The following is a 22,262-nucleotide window of genomic DNA, read 5'->3' as shown; positions in this document are numbered from 1 at the left end:
TAATGGTAGCAAGGACATGCTAGGTGTGGTTCCAGGGAATTGCTGTTGGGAAGGCTAGCCTGCATCTTTTCTTGCATGCAGTTAGCATAATTTGAATATCATTATTGTAAGCATGGCATGAAAATTTACATTTGGGTTTATTGTTCTTTTGACATAAACAGAATTCCCACAAGCTGTAGTTTGGCATCTTCTCAAAATTAGATTCTGAAAACTCTTTGCCCTTGGGTACCTACTGTTTTGAGCTTCTTGTAAGGCTGACTATGTTTTGCAGCAATATCTGAAGTGAATGGGACATTGGGGAAAAATATGGTCAAGTTCTGCTCTGGAGACTTCAAACCTGAATTGGTTCCTCCAGGCACCAAACACCTGGACCCTCTTCTGGCTAAGGCATCAACATCTCCTCCAGCTCAGGTTCCAGCCAAAGGATTAGATGGTATGTTTCCATACAACCACACGCCTTTCCCTAATGAATCAGGTTATCTTGCATAGTCCAGCAGGAGCGTCTGACAGACACTGATTCACGGGACCTTTCATCATGTTACTAGATGTCTCAGCCAGCACCTGTCCTAGTTTCAGGAAGGCATGGAAATTGAAAGCTTATAACCTCAGGGCTGTTTGCTGGGTCAAAAGAGCATAACTGCATCTTGCAACCTGGGCTGTGGGCCACCACAGGTCACTTTTACTGGCACAGAAGCCCTTCTGCTTATTGTTCTGTTCTGTTTTTTTCAGAACAGCTGTCTCGGAGACAAGTAGTTTGCCAAGATGATGATGATAATTTATTATTTATACCCTGTCCATCTGGCTGAGTTTCCCCGGCCACTTGGGGCGGCTCCCAGTCGAGTGTTAAAAACAGTACAGCATCAGACATTAAAAACTTCCCTAAAGAGGGCTGCCTTCAGTTGTCTTTTAAAAGTAAAATAGTTGTTTATTGCTTTGACATCTGCTGGGAGGGCGTTCCACAGGGCAGGCGCCACTACCGAGAAGGCCCTCTGCCTGGTTCCCTGTAACCTTACTTCTCGCAATGAGGGAACTGTCAGAAGGCCCTCGGCGCTGGATCTCAGTGTCTGGGCTGAACGATGGGGGTGGAGACGCTCCTTCAGGAATACAGGACCAAGGCCGTTTAGGGCTTTAAAGGTCAGCACCAACACTTTGAATTGTGCTCGGAAACGTACTGGGAGCCAATGAAGATCTCTCAGGACCGGTGTTATGTGGTCCAGGCAGCCACTCCCAGTCACCAGTCTAGCTGCTGCATTCTGGATTAATTGCAGTTTCCGGGTCACCTTCAAAGGTAGCCCCACATTGCAGTAGTCCAAGAGGGAGATAACTAGAGCATGCACCACTCTGGCGAGACAGTCCGTGGGCAGGAAGGGTCTCAGCCTGCGTACCAGGTGGAGCTGGTAGACAGCTGCCCTGGGCACAGAATTAACCTGCGCCTCCATGGGCAGCTGTGAGTCCAAAATGACTCCCAGGCTGCACACCTGGTCCTTCAGGGGCACAGTTACCCCATTCAGGACCAGGGAGTCCCACACACCCGCCCGCCCCCTGTCCCCCCAAAACAGAACTTCTGTCTTGTCAGGATTCAGCCTCATTCTGTTAGCCGCCATCCATCCTCCAACCGCTTCCAGACACTCACACAGGATATTCACCGCCTTCACTGGTTCTTATTTAAAAGAGAGGTAGAGCTGGGTGTCATCTGCATTACTGAAAAACACCCAGCCCAAACCCCCTGATGATCTCTCCCAGTGGCTTCATAGAGATATTAAAAAGCATGGGGGAGGGGACGGAACCCTGAGGCACCCCTCAAGTGAGAGCCCAGGGGTCTGAACACTCATCCCCCAACACCACTTTCTGGACACGGCCCAGGAGAAAAGAGCGGAACCAATGTATAACAGTGCCCCCAGCTCCCAGCCCCTCTAGACGGTCCAGAAGGATGTTATGGTTGATGGTGTCAAAGGCCGCTGAGAGATCCAGCAGAACTAGGAAACAGCTCTCACCTTTGTCCCTAACCCACCGGAGATCATCCCTTGATGAGGCCTGAATCCCGATTGGAAGGGATCCAAATGGTCCGCATCCTCCAGGCATGCTTGGAGTTGTTCAGCAACCACCCACTCAATCACCTTGCCCAGGAATGGTAGATTTGAGACTGGGCAATAGTTGGCCTTACTGGCCGGGTCTAAAGATGTTTTTTTAAGAAGCGGTTTAATGACCGCCTCTTTCAGCAGGTCTGGGAAGGCTGCCTCGCAGAGGGAAGCATTCACCACACCGTAGAGCCCATCACCCAGCCCTTCCTGGCTCACTTTTATTAGCCAGGATGGGCAAGGATCAAGGAGACAAAAGCTGAATGTCTCACTCATGCTCCACTTCTGTATTTTCTTCCTAGATCGGCTGTTCTACATCTACACCTCTGGCACAACTGGAATGCCCAAGGCTGCCATTGTGGTGCATAGCAGGTGAGGAGTGATTATTATTTTTTAATATGTACACAAATATCCAAGAAGCACTACTGGACAGTAGGTTGCCAGACACTTGTCTTTACAGCTGTCTTCTTGGAAGAAGGCATAACATTTCCTTCCTGTCTTTGAATAATTGAGAGGAGGCAGCAGGAGCAATGAAATGCAGCTTGTGCAGCTTTCTGATATTGTTGGGCCCATTGCACCAGATGTGTGTTGCATCTCCTCCCCACTTCCCATTGTATACATAGTCACCCTTAGGATAGTGACCCTGTGCCTAATCACATATACAAATGTAGGAAGCTATGTTATATCAAGCCAGGCCATTGGTTTGATTATGGACTGCAGTTCCTTCACAGAGAAAAAGTAAGAAACGCTGAGGGCCAGGTGGAAATGAATTCCATAATAATATAAAACACTGAGAGTGTTATCTCTGGAAACAGGGCTACCTGAGAGAATTTGATTTCTCCTCTTGTAGTGTGTGGGTGTGGGGGGGGGGACTATTTTGGATCTTTTGGATAGAAATCATGCAGGAGCCTTCATCATGGGGTTAGTACCTTCTGCAACTTTTTCCTTAGATGTACCTGTGAACAAGAAATAGGATCCTGAAAATAGTCTCCTTTGTTACATTGCCTGCATGTTCTTGTGTTGTTGCTTTCGAAAGTCAGCTTATGTGAGCTGAAATTGTCCTTTTTACCAAATACTTTCTTCTTGCTACTGAGAGAGTACTGAGAGCCAGTGTGGTGTAGTGGTTAAGAGCGGTAGTCTCGTAATCTGGGGAACCGGGTTCGCGTCTCCGCTCCTCCACCTGCAGCTGCTGGGTGACCCTGGGCCAGTCACACTTCTCTGAAGCCTCTCAGCCCCACTCACATCACAGAGTGTTTGTTGTGGGGGAGGAAGGGAAAGGAGAATGTGAGCCGCTTTGAGACTCCTTAAAGGGAGTGAAAGGCGGGATATCAAATCCAAACTCTTCTACTGCTAGATAGTATTAAGTGACCTAAATTCATACATGCTTTTTGTTTCCTTGCAGATATTACCGAATAGCAGCTTTTGGTTATTATGCCTACAGAATGACCCCCAATGACATAATCTATAACTGTCTACCACTGTATCACTCAGCAGGTAGGCCATAGTTCCTGCTGCTTGTTTTTGTTATGGAGGCTTGCTCTGGCATTGCTGGGGGCACTCTGTTGTTTAAAGATGATGCTGTCCTCCAGGTTCATGGCAAACCCGCCATGCTGACAACCTTTCTCTCTTTCTCTTAGGGAATATCATGGGTGCTGGCCAGTGTGTGATCCATGGCCTGACTGTAGTGATTAGGAAGAAATTTTCTGCCAGTCGCTTCTGGGATGACTGTGTGAAATACAAGTGCACAGTAAGGAGAGCCCCAAACTCTGCTTGTAGGCACCAGAGTTTATAGGAGGTGGGAGCAAATGCATTTGTGGGGAGGGTCTGCTTGGAAAGAAAGCTCCAGCTCAAAAAGATCAAGAAGACCCTTTAACAGGAATGAAATCAGAAATTACCTTGAGGTAAATGGGGTACTCCAAATGATATGTGTGCAGTAGTTCCTTGCAAATCCCTGTTTCAGCTGGATTTATAAGACCCCAAAGCTGTTTCAGTCACTGAAGGGCAATTGGTATTGACACATTAAACATTATGGATGTTCCTGTGATCCAGAGTACTTGGGTTCTCCTGAGCAGAAATAATTAGGAAGGGTTCCCATCCAAATATTGTGATCTGTACCCACCCTAAACCTTTGCAGGTGCCTGTTGGATAGCTAAAGCTAGTTTTTCTTGACAAGAGACGCCCATGGACAGGCAGGAGTCATTCAAACCCTGGTGGTTTGTAGGTGCTAAAGTGAATTAGTTACACACCCAAGTCATGATGCGGCAGCTAAAAAAGCCAATTCAATTCTGGGCTGCATCAATAGGAGTATAGCATCTAGATCAAGGGAAGTAATAGTGCCACTGTATTCTGCTCTGGTCAGACCTCACCTGGAGTACTGTGTCCAGTTCTGGGCACCACAGTTCAAGAAGGACACTGACAAACTGGAACGTGTCCAGAGGAGGGCAACCAAAATGGTCAAAGGCCTGGAAACGATGCCTTATGAGGAACGGCTAAGGGAGCTGGGCATGTTTAGCCTGGAGAAGAGGAGGTTAAGGGGTGATATGATAGCCATGTCCAAATATATAAAAGGATGTCACATAGAGGAGGGAGAAAGGTTGTTTTCTGCTGCTCCAGAGAAGCGGACACGGAGCAGTGGTTCCAAACTACAAGAAAAAAGATTCTACCTAAACATTAGGAAGAACTTCCTGACAGTAAGAGCTGTTCGACAGTGGAATTTGCTGCCAAGGAGTGTGGTGGAGTCTCCTTCTTTGGAGGTCTTTAAGCAGAGGCTTGACAACCATATGTCAGGAGTGCTCTGATGGTGTTTCCTGCTTGGCAGGGGGTTGGACTCGATGGCCCTTGTGGTCTCTTCCAACTCTATGATTCTATGATTCTATGATTCTATGATGAGGCTGTGGTGGAAAGTCCAACTATCATCCTTCCTGCATCTCAGTGGATTATGTCCTGTGGTTCAGAACTCTCTGTCTCACTCTGCCACTCCTAATGGCACTTGGGGATCTGCTACCTGAGGCAGCCACTTCACTTTACCTCATGAATAGCCACCTCTGAATAGAGATGGACAGTCTCTTGTCCCTTTATTGGAGGTGTGGCAATGAATTAAGTCGAATACATAGCTGCTGGCCCTTGTCTTCCAGAACTGCATTTGACGCCAGTGCCTGGCTAGCAGCTTCATGTGCTTCTTGCTTTCAGAATTTCCTTGCAAAGGAAGATTCCAGCAGGGAATCCCTTGACCGTTTGCCCTCCATTCCAGATACAGTGGTACCTCCAGTTGCTGATGGGATCCATTCCAGATGTCCGGCCGGATCCTGAGGTTTTTGCAACCGGAGAGACTGCTTCCGCGCATGCACGCTCGGCAAAAACCCGGAAATATACTTCTGGGTTTGCCGCTTACGTATCCCGAAGTTTACGTAACTGGAAGGATACGTAAGCGGAGGTATGACTGTGTAGCTATATTGGGTAACACGGAGAGGCTTACATAGTGAGAAAGCTAATCCCAGTTCTAACACTCTTGCTGATGCCAGTGTTTTGTGTGACACTCATCAAGGAAAGTGCTGGATTGATTTTTCCTCTCCCCTGTTGCATTGATCAAGAACTGATTCTTTAAGCTGACCTCATCTCCTAGCATTTCCTTGTAGTGCTAGGCTTCACTTATTCTTTGAAGTGCTGTGCATATTTATTGATTTATAAAAAGTATTTGTAGACTGCCCCACCGTATAGAATTCCAAGGTCACCACCAGGCATAACACTGGACCGGGTGAAATGTCTGACTTCCTTGTAGTACTGTGTCAGAATTGTGTCTGAGCAATAGGTAACTTTTGTAGCTATTTCCAAGACAATATTGCATTATATGGTTGCATTACTATGGATTTGGTTTGAATGTGCCCTTGCATGTGAACGTGTAGCAACACTTATGCTTCCTCCTCTGATTCTCTTAGTTTTACTGTAGGCCAAGTGGTTAGAATAACTTTACTAAATCTTACTAGTCAATCACATTTTCATTAATAGATTTTATATTCATATGAATTAAAATATTGCTCTGAAGACAAAAGCATTCCTTCATCTTATGATACATGGACGTATTGCAGCAGGAAGAGTCATTTGTTCTCAGAAGAGTCATTTGTTCATGTGTGAGAGAAGAAGGGGAATGCCTTGCATTCTTAGAAAGAGCAGCAGCCCATGGTTTGTAAATGCCATGGCACCTTTCTAAATAATAAAAATAGAATAAAATACAGCATCAAAATAAGTAAAAACAACAACAGCAAAACAATACTCCCACAGATACTAATCAGCAAAAAGCCTGGTTGAAGAAGAGTGTTTTTCTTGGCACTTAAAAATATATAATGAAGGGGCAGGCAAACCTCCCTGGGGAGAGTATTTCACAAATGGGGAGCCTCTTCATCGGAGACCTGTTCTTGTGTTGCCACCTCTGGACCTCTCGTGGAGGAGGCGCATGAAGAGGGCCTCAGATGATGAACACAGAGTCTGGGGTGGTTTATATGAAAGCTAATCAATTAAAGCTTTCAGTCATTCAACCATGCAGTATTTTCTGGACGAATGGACTCGTAATACATTTCCCCCCCCCCCCCATACTTAAAGTAGTAAAAATATTTTTTATATACAGATCAACTTATGCCCATTTTCTCCTGAAAGTAATCAGAAAAACAGATATCCTTCCTCTGTCTCTTCAAAAGTTCTGGAAATGTTGCATTTTGACCTAATTTTCTAAAGGGTTTAGTAATCTTTCAAATCTAGTCTGTCTTGTTCTTCTTAGATTATCCAGTATATTGGGGAGATCTGCAGGTATCTGCTGAACCAACCGGTGCGGGAGGCAGAGAAACACCACCAAGTGCGACTGGCAATAGGAAATGGTTTGAGGCCTACCATATGGGAAGACTTCACCCAACGCTTCCAAATTAAACAGATTGGGGAATTTTATGGGGCTACAGAGTGTAACTGTAGCATTGCTAATTTGGATGGAAAGGTATGTTAAAGGGCTGCCATGGCAATATATATTTGGGAGGCGTCTGTAATTTATTCTTTATTTTGAAATAGTTTTAGGCTGCTTTTTTGGGCTATTCCTGTCCAGACTGGCTTACAGTCATAAAACAACAACAAAGAAATGGTAATATAATATTGGGGGGGGGGACCAATCTCCTCAAAAGAATAACTAGGTCAGGATAACATAATTCTATGTAGCCACAGTCTAATTAAAGTGACTCCTAGAAAGCCATTTGAAAGAGAGATTTTCAAGGCCTTCTGAGATCCCTGCAGGAAGCAGACTCAGTGAGGCATATATGTGTGATATATATTGGTTTGTGTTAATCAGCCTGAACAACAATTCTTACTCATGCAGGATGGGAGTGGGCAATATGGCCTGATGTCAAGTGGGGGTCGGGGTGGAGTGCCTGGAGGGAGAGAAGGAAGCTGTGAATAGAAAAATGGAGGGCGGGGAATGCAAGATGGAGGAAGTGGTGGAAGGAGGGGCAGGGAAGGCAAGTGATTAATTCAGATCTCTGGCAAGTGTAATCCATCCCTCTCCTTCCATCCATCCCTCTCCCTCTCCATTGGGAGGAAAGGAAGGAGGAGGGGAAGAGAGGGGGAGGGCCTCCCCTGGCCTCGGCCTCAGGCACTGACAGCATGTGGTCCCTGACAATGACCCTCAAGGGAAGGTGGCCCTTGACAGAAAAAAGATCCTGCCCCCTTACGTTGGGTCTGGATAGTGCCTAGCCCACTTGTGGCATAGGCTCACAGAGCCTAATCTCTGCAGACCCTTCCATGTGCAAGCTCCATTTCTGAAGTGTTAATTGGAAGCAACTCTCTTCCCCACCCAATACACAAGCAGCTGCAACTTTTTATGTAGCTCCAACCATCTGCCAGAAGAAACGCAGCCCCATTATAGCACAGGGCTACATGCAAAGTCATATCAAGTTGCTGTGAACCATGCAGCAAGATGAATATGCAGTGGTTTAAGTAACCCAAGAAGTGACTGGATTAGTGGGGAAATCCCTTCAGACAGCAGGTCATTGCTAGCTGTGACAGCAGTTTGTAGACTGACGTCAGAAAGGACAATTTTACTGATATACTCTGCTTACCACTGTCCGGACTGGTCATAAGAAGAAGAAGAAGAAGAAGAAGAAGAAGAAGAAGGAGAAGAAACAACTTCCGGCGGCAGCACCATCGGCAATGGCGGATTCCCTCTAGCTTAGAGGGAGAAAGCCCCGCAGAAATCGGGTCCTCCACTACAGCGAAGCGGGGACCCTCTCGAAAACCGCAAGCGGGTGAAGCCTGCGACCGTGGGACTCGGCGGGCACCTTTTGCTCCCCCCCCGATTTGCAAAGGAACCCTGCAAAGGGCTCCGGAGCGGGACGGGGAGTTTGGCGCGGTGCTGAGAGTCAATCGCTACTTCTGCGGAGCGAAGCTGCACAGCTGCTGTCGGAGAGCGCTGTCCTCTTTCCTGTGACAATTCGACTTTTAAACAACAACCCGTGAGTAGGTCAAGTGAAAGATCGGGAGATCAAAGGAACAAACTTGAATTTGGCACTGAAGCGGGAAGGTGTAAACAGGAAGTCCGCCTTCCGCTTTTTGTAAATAGACTAAAGCAAAGACTTTTTAAGCTAAGAACTGGAAAATCGTGTTAAAAGGATCTAATTCCTAACGTCAAAATAAAAGGACTCCCTCCCTGAGCTGCAGGAGAGGGGAGGGAGGGGAGGAAAGAAACTTCTTTTTTTCGCCTGCAAAAAAAAAGGAAAAGGAGAGGAAAGGGAACAAAGACCACCACTTAATCCTTGGTATCGGACTGCCAAGGAATAATAAACTGCCGTGTTGAGAGTCGCACTACTTATGGACAATGTAACTTTGTGATAGATACTCTGCAAGTATTTTGAAGGTTTTGAAGGTTCCCCCTAAACTTGAAACTGTTGCCTATTATTGAAAGGGGACTTGAAAAGTTGGGAAAGATACTCTATTGAAACAAATACTGTTGCCATTGTGTCCCCCTAGAGGAACTCTGAAATTGTTACAACTGGGAATTTTCCATTCCAGCTGGCTAGGGAAATTTCCACTATAAAAACAAGTCTGGGCTGTGGGAGTGACCTTGATCTTCAGACACAAGGCAATGGCAAATCTGCCACAGGAAAAAAACGACAAGATTGGCTAAAACTAGGCTGCAGCAACGTAGACAATCAGCATCTGGCCCTTCTGTTCCAGAAGGGGAAGATCCTGTGCAGGTTGGGCCAAAAGGAATGGCATCTGAAGAGGGACTATCTTCAGCACTAAATAGAATATTTGAATCCTTGGAAAAATTATCAACTAAAATTGACCAAAATACCACAAGTATTAACAACCTGGGGCAGAAGGTGAATTCCAATACAGAGGCTATTGACAGGCTGCTGCAAGAATCTACATTAAATAGAAAAATAGCAGAAGAAGCGAAAGAGAAGGCACTGGCCGTAGAGGAAAAGATACCGCCGATAAGTAAACAGTTAGAGGATCACAGGTCGCTATTGTCTATGATTGAACTGAAGGAAAAACAGACTAATCTGAGGATCAGGGCTGTACCAGAACTTGAGAAAGACAACCTAAGTGGTTACCTTACACAGAAATTTGAAGAATTTTGGAACCTTGACTCAGATAACCAAGACTTTAAGATAGTGAGCGCCTTCAGACTTGGAAAAGGGGGGAGAAAGAACAGGGTGAGAGACTGTTTGATAACTCTTTGAACAAAAGAAGAGAGAGATAAAATACTGAGTCTCCACTACCAGGAATCTTTGGAAATAGAAGATTCAAGAATAGAAATTTTTTAAGGACATTCCAAAACATCTATTGGATCTTAGGGTCAACTATGGAGACTTAGTGGCCCTGTTAAGAAGCAACAGAATTGCATTCAGGTGGGAGTTTCCCCAAGGTATTTCTTTTACCTACAAAGGGAAAAAAGTTAAAATAAGATCAGTGGAGGACAAAGAGAGATTTTTGAGAGATCATGGAGAAAACCTACAAAAAGAAGCTGAGGAAGAAGAAGAGCCAAAAGCACTAAAACCAGGAATACTAGACCCAGCAAGGCCTCCTTTGGGATTGGACAAACCAGAGAAAGTGACACCACCGACAGAACAAGAACAACTACTAGGAGCAGTCGGAGGAAAAGCAAAGTAACTACACCATGTCTCTGCAGATATTAAGTTGGAATATCCGTGGCCTTAATTCCCCAGATAAGAGGAAAAAAGTTTTTCACCTGTTGAAAAAGGAACAATTGGACTTGATTTGTTTACAAGAAACCCACGTGACTAGGCTACACAGGAAAGTATTGATCAATAAAAGAGTAGGTCAAGAGTTTATTTCATCAGATAAGGTCAAAAAGAGAGGAGTTGTGATCTATGCAAAAGAGAGTTTATTACCAAAATTTATATTCAAAGATGACCAAGGAAGATTTGTGGCAATTGAAATTCAATTTCAAGGAGAGAAACTCTTGATAGTAGGAGTTTATGCACCAAATGAGGGGAAATCTGAATTCTTTAAGAAACTGCATGAGACATTGTTGGATTACATGGACTGTAATATCATTATGATGGGAGACATGAACGGAGTGGTGTCTACAAATATGGATAAGTCACAAAGACAGGAAGTTACCAAAGATGGAAGATTAATAAAAACTTTTTTTGAGATGACTGACAATATGGATTTAATTGATACCTGGAGAACTAAAAACCCCCTGGGTAGAGAGGGGACTTTCTTTTCTGAAGCCAAGATGACATGGACAAGAATTGACCAAATCTGGATAACCAGAGGAATGGCTCCCAAGATTCGAAAAGTGGAAATTTGCCCTAAAACTTGCTCCGACCATAATCCTGTGAGAATGGAGATGAAACTAACACCGATTGGTTCCTTCAGATGGAGGATGAATGACACCCTGTTTAGAGACTCAGAAATTACCAAGAAGGCCCAAAAAATCATGAAAGACTATTTCGAGATAAATATGAAAACCACCGTTGAAAAAAGAGTAATCTGGGACGCAAGCAAAGCCGTCATGAGAGGGTTTCTGATTCAACAGAATGCAATAAAAAAGAGTACTCAAAATGAGAAAAAAGAAAAGATTTTGGAGAAAATAAGAGAAGGTGAGAAGAAACTTAGAGTGAAACCAAAGTCGCAGGAGATTCTGAGAGAAATAAAGTTATATCAAGTACAATATATGAAAATGATAAATCAGGACATAGAATGGAAAATTAAACAGATGAGACAAAAGACATTTGAATCGGCTAATAAATGTGGGAAACTGCTAGCGTGGCAGATGAAAAAAAGACAAAAGTTAAATACTGTTACAAACCTCGAAGTGGAAGGAAAGAACATACAGAATCCACAGGAGATCAGAAACTGCCTCCAGAGATATTTCAAATAACTTTACACACAAGGGCCACAGAAAGAGATTGACATAGACAAATTTTTGAAAACTAATGGATTACAAAAAATTTCTCAAGAAAATAAGCTATTGCTGAATTACAAAATAACTGAACAGGAGGTGGAAGGTGCTATTCAGAACGTGCAGCTGGGTAAATCCCTAGGGCTGGACGGTTTAACCTCTAAATACTATAGATCCTTGAAAGATTGGTTAATTCAACCACTAAAGGAGGTGTGCAATGAAATTCTGGAGGGGGAAAAAGCGCCAGAGTTGTAGAAAGAAGCCTACATTACACTTATACCGAAAACCAAGTCTGAAAAGACACAACTCAAGAACTACCGCCCCATATCCCTGCTTAATGTGGATTATAAAATCTTTGCAGATATTTTGGCTAAAAGACTGAAAAAGGTATTAATGGAGGAGATACATAAAGATCAAGCTGGCTTTCTCCCGGGTAGACATTTGTCTGATAACACGAGGAATATAATTAACATTCTAGAAAAGCTTCAAATGAATATTAACACCAAAGCAGTTTTGATATTTGTAGACGCGGAGAAAGCTTTCGACAATATTTCTTGGAGTTTCATGAAGAAAAATCTTCAGGGGATGGGGGTTGGTCAAGGCTTTCAAAATGGTATAGGTGCAATTTACTCAGAACAAACATAGAGCTAGCAAGGATGACACAGAAGATCAGGCATCAGAAAAATGTTAAATTTATTAATGATTGGAATAAATTCTTTACATATATAGAAAAAAATATAGGAAATATTAAAATTACAGTAGGTACAATATAAAGCCTGAGAGGTATTGATAATGATGGTAAAAAGAAACCGCAGGGAGATAAGGTTAAAATAGAGCTCAAACCGTGATAGAGGGAAGTCCTTAATGTAATGTTGTAATTTGATATGTGTATGCGTTTGTTTGTGTTTTCTTTTTTGTTTTGTTTTTTTTGTTTTTCTTTTGTTTTTGTTGGTTTATGTGCGTGTGTTGTTTTGTTTTTAATTTGTGTTGAAAATCAATAATAATTATAATAATAATAAAAGAACAAAAGGCTAAACTGATAGTCAACAACGTGGTGACAGAAGAATTTAAGATGGAGAAAGGGACATGACAAGGCTGCCCAATTTCCCCATTGCTTTTTATTTCGGTCCTGGAGGTCCTGTTAAATATGATTAGAAGGGACCATCTGATCAAAGATATTCAGGTCGGAGCTAAACAATACAAACTTAAAGCTTTTGCAGATGACTTAGTATTGACATTACAGGAGCCAGAATCTAGTACTAAAAGGGTTTTGGAATTAATCCAGGAATTTGGTCAGGTGGCAGGTTTTAAGTTGAATAAGTTAAAAACTAAGGTTTTGGAGAAAAATTTAACACCAATCGAGAAAGAGAGGTTTCAGAAGGAGACAGGTTTAACATTGGTAAAGAAAGTAAAATACCTGGGGGTGAGCATGACTGCTAAGAATGTGAATTTGTTTAAAGATAATTATGAGAAATGTTGGTCAGAAGTGAAAAAAGATCTTGAAATATGGTCAAGCCTGAAGCTTTCCTTGTTTGGCCGAATTGCTGTTATCAAAATGAATGTATTGCCAAGAATGCTGTTTTTGTTTCAATCATTGCAAATTATAGACAAGATGGACTGTTTCAAGAAGTGGCAGAGAGATATCTCTAGATTCGTCTGGCAGGGCAAGAAGCCCAGAATAAAATTTAAGATACTTACTGATGCAAAGGATAGAGGTGGATTTGCCCTGCCGGACTTTAAATTGTACTATGAATCAGCAGCTTTTTGCTGGCTGAAAGAATGGCTGCTTCTTGAGAACACAGACATTTTGGACTTAGAAGGTTTTGATAATGTTTTTGGGTGGCATGCATATCTGTGGTATGACAAGGTTAAAACACATAAGGCATTTAAAAATCATATTGTCAGAAGAGCATTGTTTAATGTCTGGACAAGATATAAAGACTTACTGGAAAATAAAACCCCAAGGTGGCTATCACCTATGGAAGCGAAGGCTCTGAAAAAACTCAATATGGAGGCCAACTGGCCAAAATATTGGGAGATTTTGGAACAGGAGGGTGACAAATTGAAATTGCAGAGTTTCGAGAAACTAAAGGATAAAGTGCGAGACTGGCTTCATTATTTTCAAATAAGGGAGGCCTACAATTTAGATAAAAAAATTGGCTTCCAGGTGGAAAAATCAAAATTAGAAACAGAACTGTTAGAATCCAAAGCTAAGATACTATCAAGAATGTATAACTTGCTGTTGAAATGGAATACAGTGGTGCCTCGCAAGACGAAATTAATCCGTTCCGTGAGGCTCTTCGTATAGCGGTTTTTTCATCTTGCGAAGCAAGCCCATTGACAGTTTAGCGGATTAGCGCTATTAGTGGTTTAGCGGCTTTTAGCGGATCAGCTGATAAGCGGCTTATCAGCGGATCAGCTGATAAGCGGCTTAGGGCTTAGGAAAAGGGGGGGGGGGGGAGGGAAAAAAAACCCGCAGGAACTCGCAAGACATTTTTGTCTTGCAAAGCAAGCCCATAGGGAAATTCGTTTTGCGAAGCACCTCCAAAAAGGAAAACCCTTTCGTTTAGCGGGTTTTCCATCTTGCGAGGCGTTCGTCTTGCAGGACACCACTGTACTGAGGATGAAACGGTAAAATCTGCTATGATAAAATGGGCACAAGATATCGGACATGACATTATGTTTGCTGACTGGGAACAGTTGTGGACCACAGGTATGAAATTTACGGCATGTGATGCCTTAAGAGAGAATATTATGAAAATGATATACAGGTGGTACATGACTCCAGTCAAGCTTGCAAAAATCTATCATTTGCCCGATAATAAATGTTGGAAATGTAAAGAGACTGAAGGTACATTCTTTCACCTTTGGTGGACGTGCCCAAGGATTAAGGCTTTCTGGGAGATGATCTATAATGAAATGAAAATGAACTATTACCAGTTTTCAGTTTTCATTTATAGATTGTGGGTGGCGCTGTGGTCTAAACCAGTGTTTCCCAACCTTGGGCCTCCAGCTGTTTTTGAACTACAATTCCTATCATCCCTGACCACTGGTGTTGCTAGCTAGGGATGATGGGAGTTGTAGTCCAAAAACAGCTGGAGGCCCAAGGTTGGGAAACACTGGTCTAAACCACTGAGCCTCTTGGGCTTGTTGATCAGAATCCCCGCAATGGGGTGAGCGCCCGTTGCTCGGTCCCAGGTCCTGCCAACCTAGCAGTTCAAAAGCACGCCAAAAAGTGCAAGTAGATAAATAGGTAAACGGCGCTTCCATGCGCTGCTCTGGTTTCGCCAGAAGTGGCTTAGTCATGCTGGCCAAATGACCTGGAAAAACTGTCTGTGGACAGATGTCAGCTCCCTCTGCCAGTAAAGCAAGATGAGCACCCCAACCCCAGAGTCGTCTGCGACTGGACTTAACTGTCAGGGGTCCTTGAACCTTGACCTTTTTAATGTCGCGGGGCATCCCAATTTCCTAAGAGGACTGTTCCTCCTTGGGGTTCCTGCCAGCCTAGAACAGGAACCTTAGACTGTTCTGTGGAGGGGGCTGGGTGAAGTAGAAGCTTCAGGACTGGAGGAAGAACATTTTGTGAGGCACTAAAGATATTGCTTGAACCTGAACATTTTACTACCGTATGTAAAGTGTGTATTATAGCAGTGGAGGTCCTGGAAAGGGGAAAAGGGAAAGAGACAATTTTCTTCCTGAAACATTCCTGTATAAGGCAAGGAGACTATCAATTTAAAAGCAAACAAACTGGTGGGACATATCTCTCTCTTCCCCACATCCCTAGCAATACCACACTCCAGGATACTTGCTATAGTATAGGAGGGTTGAGCAGGTCCTCCTCCCCTGTTTCCTTTTGTTTGTTTCTGTTATCCTCAGCTGATCGTTCTTCAGGGATCTGTATACACTGGAAGCTCTCTGGCTGTTCCTTGCTGGTTAATCATGGCAAATGACTCAGGGTAGCCTCCATCGTCTTTTAAACTTTGCTTTATCTTTTGTCAGGTTGGTGCCTGTGGCTTCAACAGCCGGATTTTGCCAAATGTGTATCCTATTCGCTTGGTAAAAGTAAATGAGGATACCATGGAATTGATAAGGAAAGAGAATGGACTATGCATCACCTGCCGCCCAGGTAAATGTCACTGTGATTGCCATATGATATTGCTGTGTGTTAGGAGCATCCCTAGCCATCTTCTGACCTGAATGGTGTTACCTCCCAGGGCTGATTGTGGGGAGGATCGTGGACAGACACTTCTAGGGCAGGGTTGTTCTTTGCTTCACCAGGGAGAGCAAGATGGCCAGAAGCAGAGTAGACATCAAGTGTCAGGTGAAGGAGTCCATGGTCTTGTGAAGGGCTTCACTGCCGCTAATCTAAACATGCTTGTAAGACACACTGAATACCTAAAAGGTGGAAGGGTGGGATATAAATTAGTTGAATAAATAAATATGCAGAGCAAGGGAAGGGAGGGAGGAGCATAGAACCCTGGAACAGAGCAACAGGCTGAAAAGTTAACTGGTGGCAATTGGAAGCAGAAGAAGAAGTTGAAGAGAAATGTAAGAGGATGAAGAGAGAGAAAGAAGAGGGTAGATAAAAAGATAGCCATACAAGAAACGTAAGCACAGACACACAGTGGGGTAGCGGAACCTGGGACTCTCCAGAAGTTGCTGGCCTACAGCTTTAATCATCCCTGGCCATGCTAGGTGGGGATGATGGGAGTTGGAGTGCAACAAGATCTGGAGGGCCATAGCTTAGCTACTCCTGATATAAAGCAGCAGAGTTGATAGATTCAAATGAATCTTTTAGGACAAGGATTGGCAGCCATCCCAAAAAGTGACAGCCAACTGATGATTGTTTCCATGTACATAACCAACGGTGGTTTGAGGCTGAATTATTTATGGGTGTACTTCTGTTTGTTGTAATTGGTTAACTGGTCTTAATTTATATTGTGAAATATTGATCTGGTTTGGGTGATCAGTTTGTGGCTTAATAAGCCATGATATGCACAAGCTCTGTACACCTGATGCAACTCCTTTGCAGCTAATTTGTTCTTCCCAGGTTGCTGAACAAATCAAGAAGACAGGGTGAACCGCAGCTCCCTGTTTCATCTGAACTGGCAAAATATGGTCACTAGCTTCCAGAAAGCCAGAATCTGGAAGTCAAGTAGCTTCAGGTCCTGTTTGGAAGCTCTTACGTTTGGGTCCCTGGCACTTGTATATATCCCGGCTTCTTAAGTGACAATTAAAAAAAAAATCTTTATTAATTTCCCACATAGACATATATACATAAATAACAAATCATACAAAGCAAAAGTGTGTGAGTGTCTGGAGGCAGTTGGAGGATAGATGGCGGCTAATGGATTGAGGTTGAATCCTGACAAGATAGAAGTACTGTTTTTGGGGGACAGGGGGCGGGTGTGTGTGTGGGACTCCCTGGTCCTGAATGGGGTAACTGTGCCCCTGAATGACGAGGTGTGCAGCCTGGGAGTCATTTTGAACTCACAGCTGTCCATGGAGGCACAGGTTAATTCTGTATCCAGGGCGGCTGTCTACCAGCTCCATCTGGTATGCAGGATGAGACCCTCTCTGCCCGCAGACTGTCTCGCCAGAGTGGTGCATGCTCTAGTTATCTCCTGCTTGGACTACTGCAATGCGCTCTATGTGGGGCTACCTTTGAAGGTGACTTGGAAACTGCAATTAATCCAGAATGCGGCAGCTAGACTGGTGACTGGGAGTGGCTGCCGTGACCATGTAACATCGGTCCTGATAGATCTTCATTGGCTCTCAGTACGTTTCTGAGCACAATTCAAAGTTTTGGTGCTGACCTTTAAAGCCCTAAGTGACCTCAGTCCAGTATACCTGAAGGAGCGTCTCCACTCCCATCGTTCAGCCCGGACACTGAGATCCAGCGCCAAGGGCCTTCTGGCTGTTCCCTCATTGCGAGAAGTAAGGTTACAGGGAACCAGGCAGAGGCCTTCTCGGTGGTGGCGCCTGCCCTGTGGAACGCCCTCCCAGCAGATGTCAAGGCAATAAACAACTATTTTACTTTTAAAAGACAACTGTGTCAGGGAAGAGTTAGAGGTAGAAGTTTCCAGTTTCCCAGAGGGATAAAGCATTTCCCAAGTGGGGGAGGAGCAGAAGAGAGCAACAGGAACAGGGAGGGACCGGCTGTTCCCAGGAAAGGCCAGGGTTCAGTTCTAGCTCAGATTGGGAGGAGGGGAGATACAAGCCAGCTCTAGCCAGGAGGGTGGGAAAAAGAGCAGGAAAGCGAAGGAAAGGGAACCCTCGCCATTTTGAAGGTGGCTGGTCACGGGGAAGCAGAGCTCAGAAGGTATCTGAAATAAGTGACTCTGAGGAAGAATAGTTAAAGATAAGGATCGTTTAAAAGTTTGTTTGTTAATACACAATAAAAAGTTATAAAAGAACAAGAAGTGTTTGTGTGGTGATCTGAAGAGGGCAACAACCAGTACTGACACTCTGTTTAGGGAAGTTTTTAATGTCTGATGCTGTATTGTTTTTAATATTCAGTTGGAAGCCGCCCAGAGTGGCTGGGGAAACCCAGCCAGATGGGCAGGGTATAAATAATTTATTATTATTATTATATTTTTAAAAAGCAATACAAGTAAAGAAAAAATAGAAGAAAAGGGGGGAAGAAAAGAAAAAATACACTATATTACAATTAAATAACAGGTTAAAATGTAAAACTTCCAATAATTCTTATTATACTGCTTATACTGTCTGTATTTTCTTGCACAGATTTATGTTATTTCATTACACACACACACATATAGAATCATAGAATCATAGAGTTGAAAGAGACCACAAGGGCCATCGAGTCCAACCCCCTGCCAAGCAGGAAACACCATCAGAGCACTCCTGACATATGGTTGTCAAGCCTCTGCTTAAAGACCTCCAAAGAAGGAGACTCCACCACACTCCTTGACAGCAAATTCCACTGTCGAACAGCTCTTACTGTCAGGAAGTTCTTCCTAATGTTTAGGTGGAATCTTTTTTCTTGTAGTTTGGAACCATTGCTCCGTGTCCGCTTCTCTGGAGCAGCAGAAAACAACATTTCTCCCTCCTCTAAAGGGAGGGAGAAATATATATTCCAGTATAATATCTAATACAGTTTTTGCTTACAAGTATCAATCTAGTTCAGCAAGTATCTTATTGTTTGTACAATGCAATTTTAGATATTCTTTGAATATTTTCCATTTTCTGTATACTTTCTGGTTTGACACTCCTCTGATTCTTCCCATCAGTTTTGCTAGTTGCAGGTATTCTAAGAGTCTGCCACTCTGTAATCGTTGGTGGGATTTCATTTTTCCAGTTTCTTGCCATTATTATTCTGGATGCCGTGATTGCATACATACACAATGGTCTTAAATTTTTTTAAAATTCTATTGGTAGTATACCTAATAGGAAGTTTTCTGGTCTTTTTTAAAATGTAAATTTGAATAGTTTTTAAAGTTCACTACAGTGGTACCTTGGGTTAAGAACTTAATTCGTTCTGGAGGTCCTTTCTTAACCTGAAACTGTTCTTAACCTGAAGCACCACTTTAGCTAATGGGGCTTCCCGCTGCTGCCGCGCCGCTGCTGCGCAATTTCTGTTCTCATCCTGAAGCAAAGTTCTTAACTCAAGGTACTATTTCTGGGTTAGCGGAGTCTGTAACCTGAAGCGTCTGTAACCCGAGGTATCACTGTATAGATGTTATTCCAAAATTCATGGATAACCACAGTTCCACCACATATGAAAATATGACCCTGTCCTTTTTGCATTTCCAGCATGTTGGCGACCTGTCTTTATACATTTTAGGGGTGTGGTGCCATCTGTATTGCATCGTCATAGTGTTTTCCCTAAGGTTGTAGCATGCCGTGAATTTAATATCTGGCCTTCATAATCTTTCCCATTGTTCCATGTAGATATTGTATCCAAGGTCATGCACCCACCTTACCATTACTACTTTAATTTGTTCCTCTTTTACTTCCCATTCTAATAAATAGTCGTAAATTCGTCATAAATTCGTGATATGTTTTTTCCTTTATTGTGGGTTAATTCTTTTTCAAATTTGAATGTTTCTTTTGCAAGACCTTCTTTCTTACCTATATACAGTCTTTGATTTAAGTGAAAATATTGGAGCCAGTCTGACAGGTGGTTTTTGATTTCATCATATTTCTTCAAAGTTGGCTCATCTTTATCCACATCTAGTAATAATTGGGACGTGGGCCACTCTCCTTTCATATTCCTCCTTTTAACTGCTATGGCTTCTGCGGATGAGGTCTTAAGGGACAAATTGGCTGTCCCAATAGTCCATTGTTCCTAATCATTAGATCTGAATCCTTGCTAATTTGCTTTTGCTCTTTGTCATAGTCAAACCTACAGTTAGTATGACTTCAAGAGCAGATTGGAGATTTTGTGGCACCTTAGATAACTGGGGCCCATGTACTTATTGTGTAGTGATCTGAAACCACATATACATTAGATGGAAGCTAGGCAAATGCAGGCTTCCTCAAGGGAACTGAATTGCTACCTCATGAACATATAAACTGGGCCTCTCTGTCTGACTACATTGCTACTGTCCCATGAACTACTAACCCATTTTAACTAAATGTGAATTAAAGACATATTTTGCCAGCAGCATCTATGTGAGGAACATGTGCTGTCCTGAACTGATGTAGATTAACAGGACAACTCAATGTATGGTCCTATATTTGAAGCTAACCATGGAGCTGAACCACATGTGATTGTCACTTATGAAGAACGACTGTCTTTTTTCCCTTTTCTTGGCCATCCTCCCTTCCCCAGTTGTTCACTCCCTTGCACCAAAGTTGATGTATGCAGCTAGGTGAGCCGGTTCTCTCTCTTTCTTGTGCTTCTCTTTAATGGTATCATAATGTTGCATGATGGTATCACTCTGCAGCATGCATGAATTTTGTCAGGCAAAAATACTGTGAGATGAAAGTGCACAAAATGGTGTAATGGTTAGAGTGTTAGACTATGACCTGGGAGACCAGGGTTTAAATCCCAACTCACTGGGTGCCCTTGGGCCAGTCACCATCTCTTAGCCTAACACACCTCACAGGGTTGTTGTGAGGATGAACTAGGGAAGAGGAGAACCATCTACGCCCCCTTGAGCTCCTTGGAGGAAAAGGTGGCATATAAATGTAATAAATAAATAATAAAATAGTTGGAATATCTGTAGAACAGAGCTCCACAGGCTGCAGTCTTTTACACACCTAACCTGGGAGTAGAGACCCACTAACTTCATACATGAGTAAGACTGGGCTACATGTCTCATTTGATGTCTGGTTTTATAGGGCTGTGAACAAATCAGTCTACTTTTCTTGAGATGTTGTGGCAGAAACATGGAAACTTCAGATGCAAACAAATTCTATCCAGCCGCATTTCTAGTGGTTACTTTGGAATAATCTTTGCAGAAGTATCTTGATTTCTATTTTTTCCATCTGGAATTATTATTTTCAGGAGAACCAGGACTACTTGTGGGTCGAATAAACCAGGAGGATCCTTTGCGTAGGTTTGATGGCTATGTCAATGAGAATGCGACCAACAAGAAGATTGCTTACAATGTCTTCCAGAAAGGTGACCAGGCTTACCTTTCAGGTACTCTTCAGGCCATCATCTTGTTCTTTGGTGGCTAGGGATATTTACAGTTGTGGCCTAGAAGATTGATCTTGCTCAGACTAAACACAGCAAACCCTGCCCTCAGTTACTCTACCTCTAAGGACAGGTTCAAATATTTGATATTTTTTTCCTTGGGAGCAGCCCTGTACTGGCAGTTGAGTGGAGGAAGGAACATCTGACTGAATAGTTAAAAATGCCATGGGTTCCCAGTAGTGACTCATGCAAGTGAGTGCCACTGCTCTCATGTGACTTGGCTTTAGGAAGCAGCACTTCCTAAGCATGGATGTGCGAAGTCAGACTGCTCTGTGTATCACATTTATCTAAAAGATGTGTACCCTGCCTTTCTGTTAACCAGAATTGAGAAGACGGCTTAACTATAGTATAACCTGGAAGTACAATATAAGCTTAGACAAAAAAAGAAGAAAAGACTTAAATAATCGGGGGGTCGGGGTGGACGCCTATGTGTTGCCTTCATTGCCTTTTCTATGTCTTTTTTCAATAGAGCACTGCTCCATGTGCAGGGGATTTCAAGTGGTTATGGTTCTTGTCCTAAGCCTTCTGGTTTGATTTTGTTACCTATTGTGATGGAATAGTTTTACCATAGGGAATTATTCATTCTTGCCCAGCCTCTGAGCCTTTATCTGCTTGTTTGGCTCTTGAGTCATTCCATTAGCGGCTGGAGAGCAACAACGTCACTTTATTTTGGTCTTCTGTTACTGGATCCCCAATTGTAGAGGCAGAGACAACTACGTTAATCAATAATTAGCCAATCACAAGTATTTTTAGCCTGTCTTGCAGGATACAAATCCTTCCAAGGCAATTTACCAGTAAAATAATTATTTAAAACTACAATTAAGAAAGTCAACATAGAAAAGCATCAGGATCGTTCTCACAGTGGTAGGCCAGGTCTGCATTGATGAGAAATATGTCCTCCAGATGTTGGGATCCCAACTCCCATCAGCCTGGCCAGCTTGGCCAGTTGTCAAGAAGGATGGGAGCTGCAGTCCAACAATAACTGAAAGGCTGCATATTTCTCATCCCTGCTGCAGAGGAAGGGAGCAGCCACCTGGAACAGGGGCAGGCATGTGATGTTCTTGCCTCCTTCCCTTGCTGTTGTGGGATCCTTCCTCCAGGGCAGTAG

General features: G+C 43.3%; 1 protein-coding gene across 4 annotated transcripts in view; it reads left to right on the top strand.

Moving 5' to 3' along the window:
- Positions 1 to 22,262, top strand: part of SLC27A1 (solute carrier family 27 member 1) — a 52,588-nt gene that overhangs the window by 19,066 nt on the left and 11,260 nt on the right. For all 4 annotated transcript variants that reach the window (XM_081851738.1, XM_081851739.1, XM_081851737.1 and 1 more), the window contains 7 exons: positions 272 to 433; positions 2,381 to 2,450; positions 3,481 to 3,572; positions 3,716 to 3,825; positions 6,850 to 7,059; positions 15,487 to 15,613; positions 20,963 to 21,100. In XM_081851738.1, coding sequence (XP_081707864.1) covers positions 272 to 433; positions 2,381 to 2,450; positions 3,481 to 3,572; positions 3,716 to 3,825; positions 6,850 to 7,059; positions 15,487 to 15,613; positions 20,963 to 21,100 — 909 coding nt within the window. The remainder of the gene's footprint in view (positions 1 to 271; positions 434 to 2,380; positions 2,451 to 3,480; positions 3,573 to 3,715; positions 3,826 to 6,849; positions 7,060 to 15,486; positions 15,614 to 20,962; positions 21,101 to 22,262) is intronic.

The sequence above is a fragment of the Podarcis erhardii genome (genome assembly GCF_964252035.2).
Source record: "Podarcis erhardii genome assembly, chromosome: 2".
Classification (NCBI taxonomy): Eukaryota; Metazoa; Chordata; class Lepidosauria; order Squamata; family Lacertidae; genus Podarcis; species Podarcis erhardii.
Note: the sequence above shows the minus strand (reverse complement) of the source record. Positions and strands in the feature narration are given on the sequence as shown.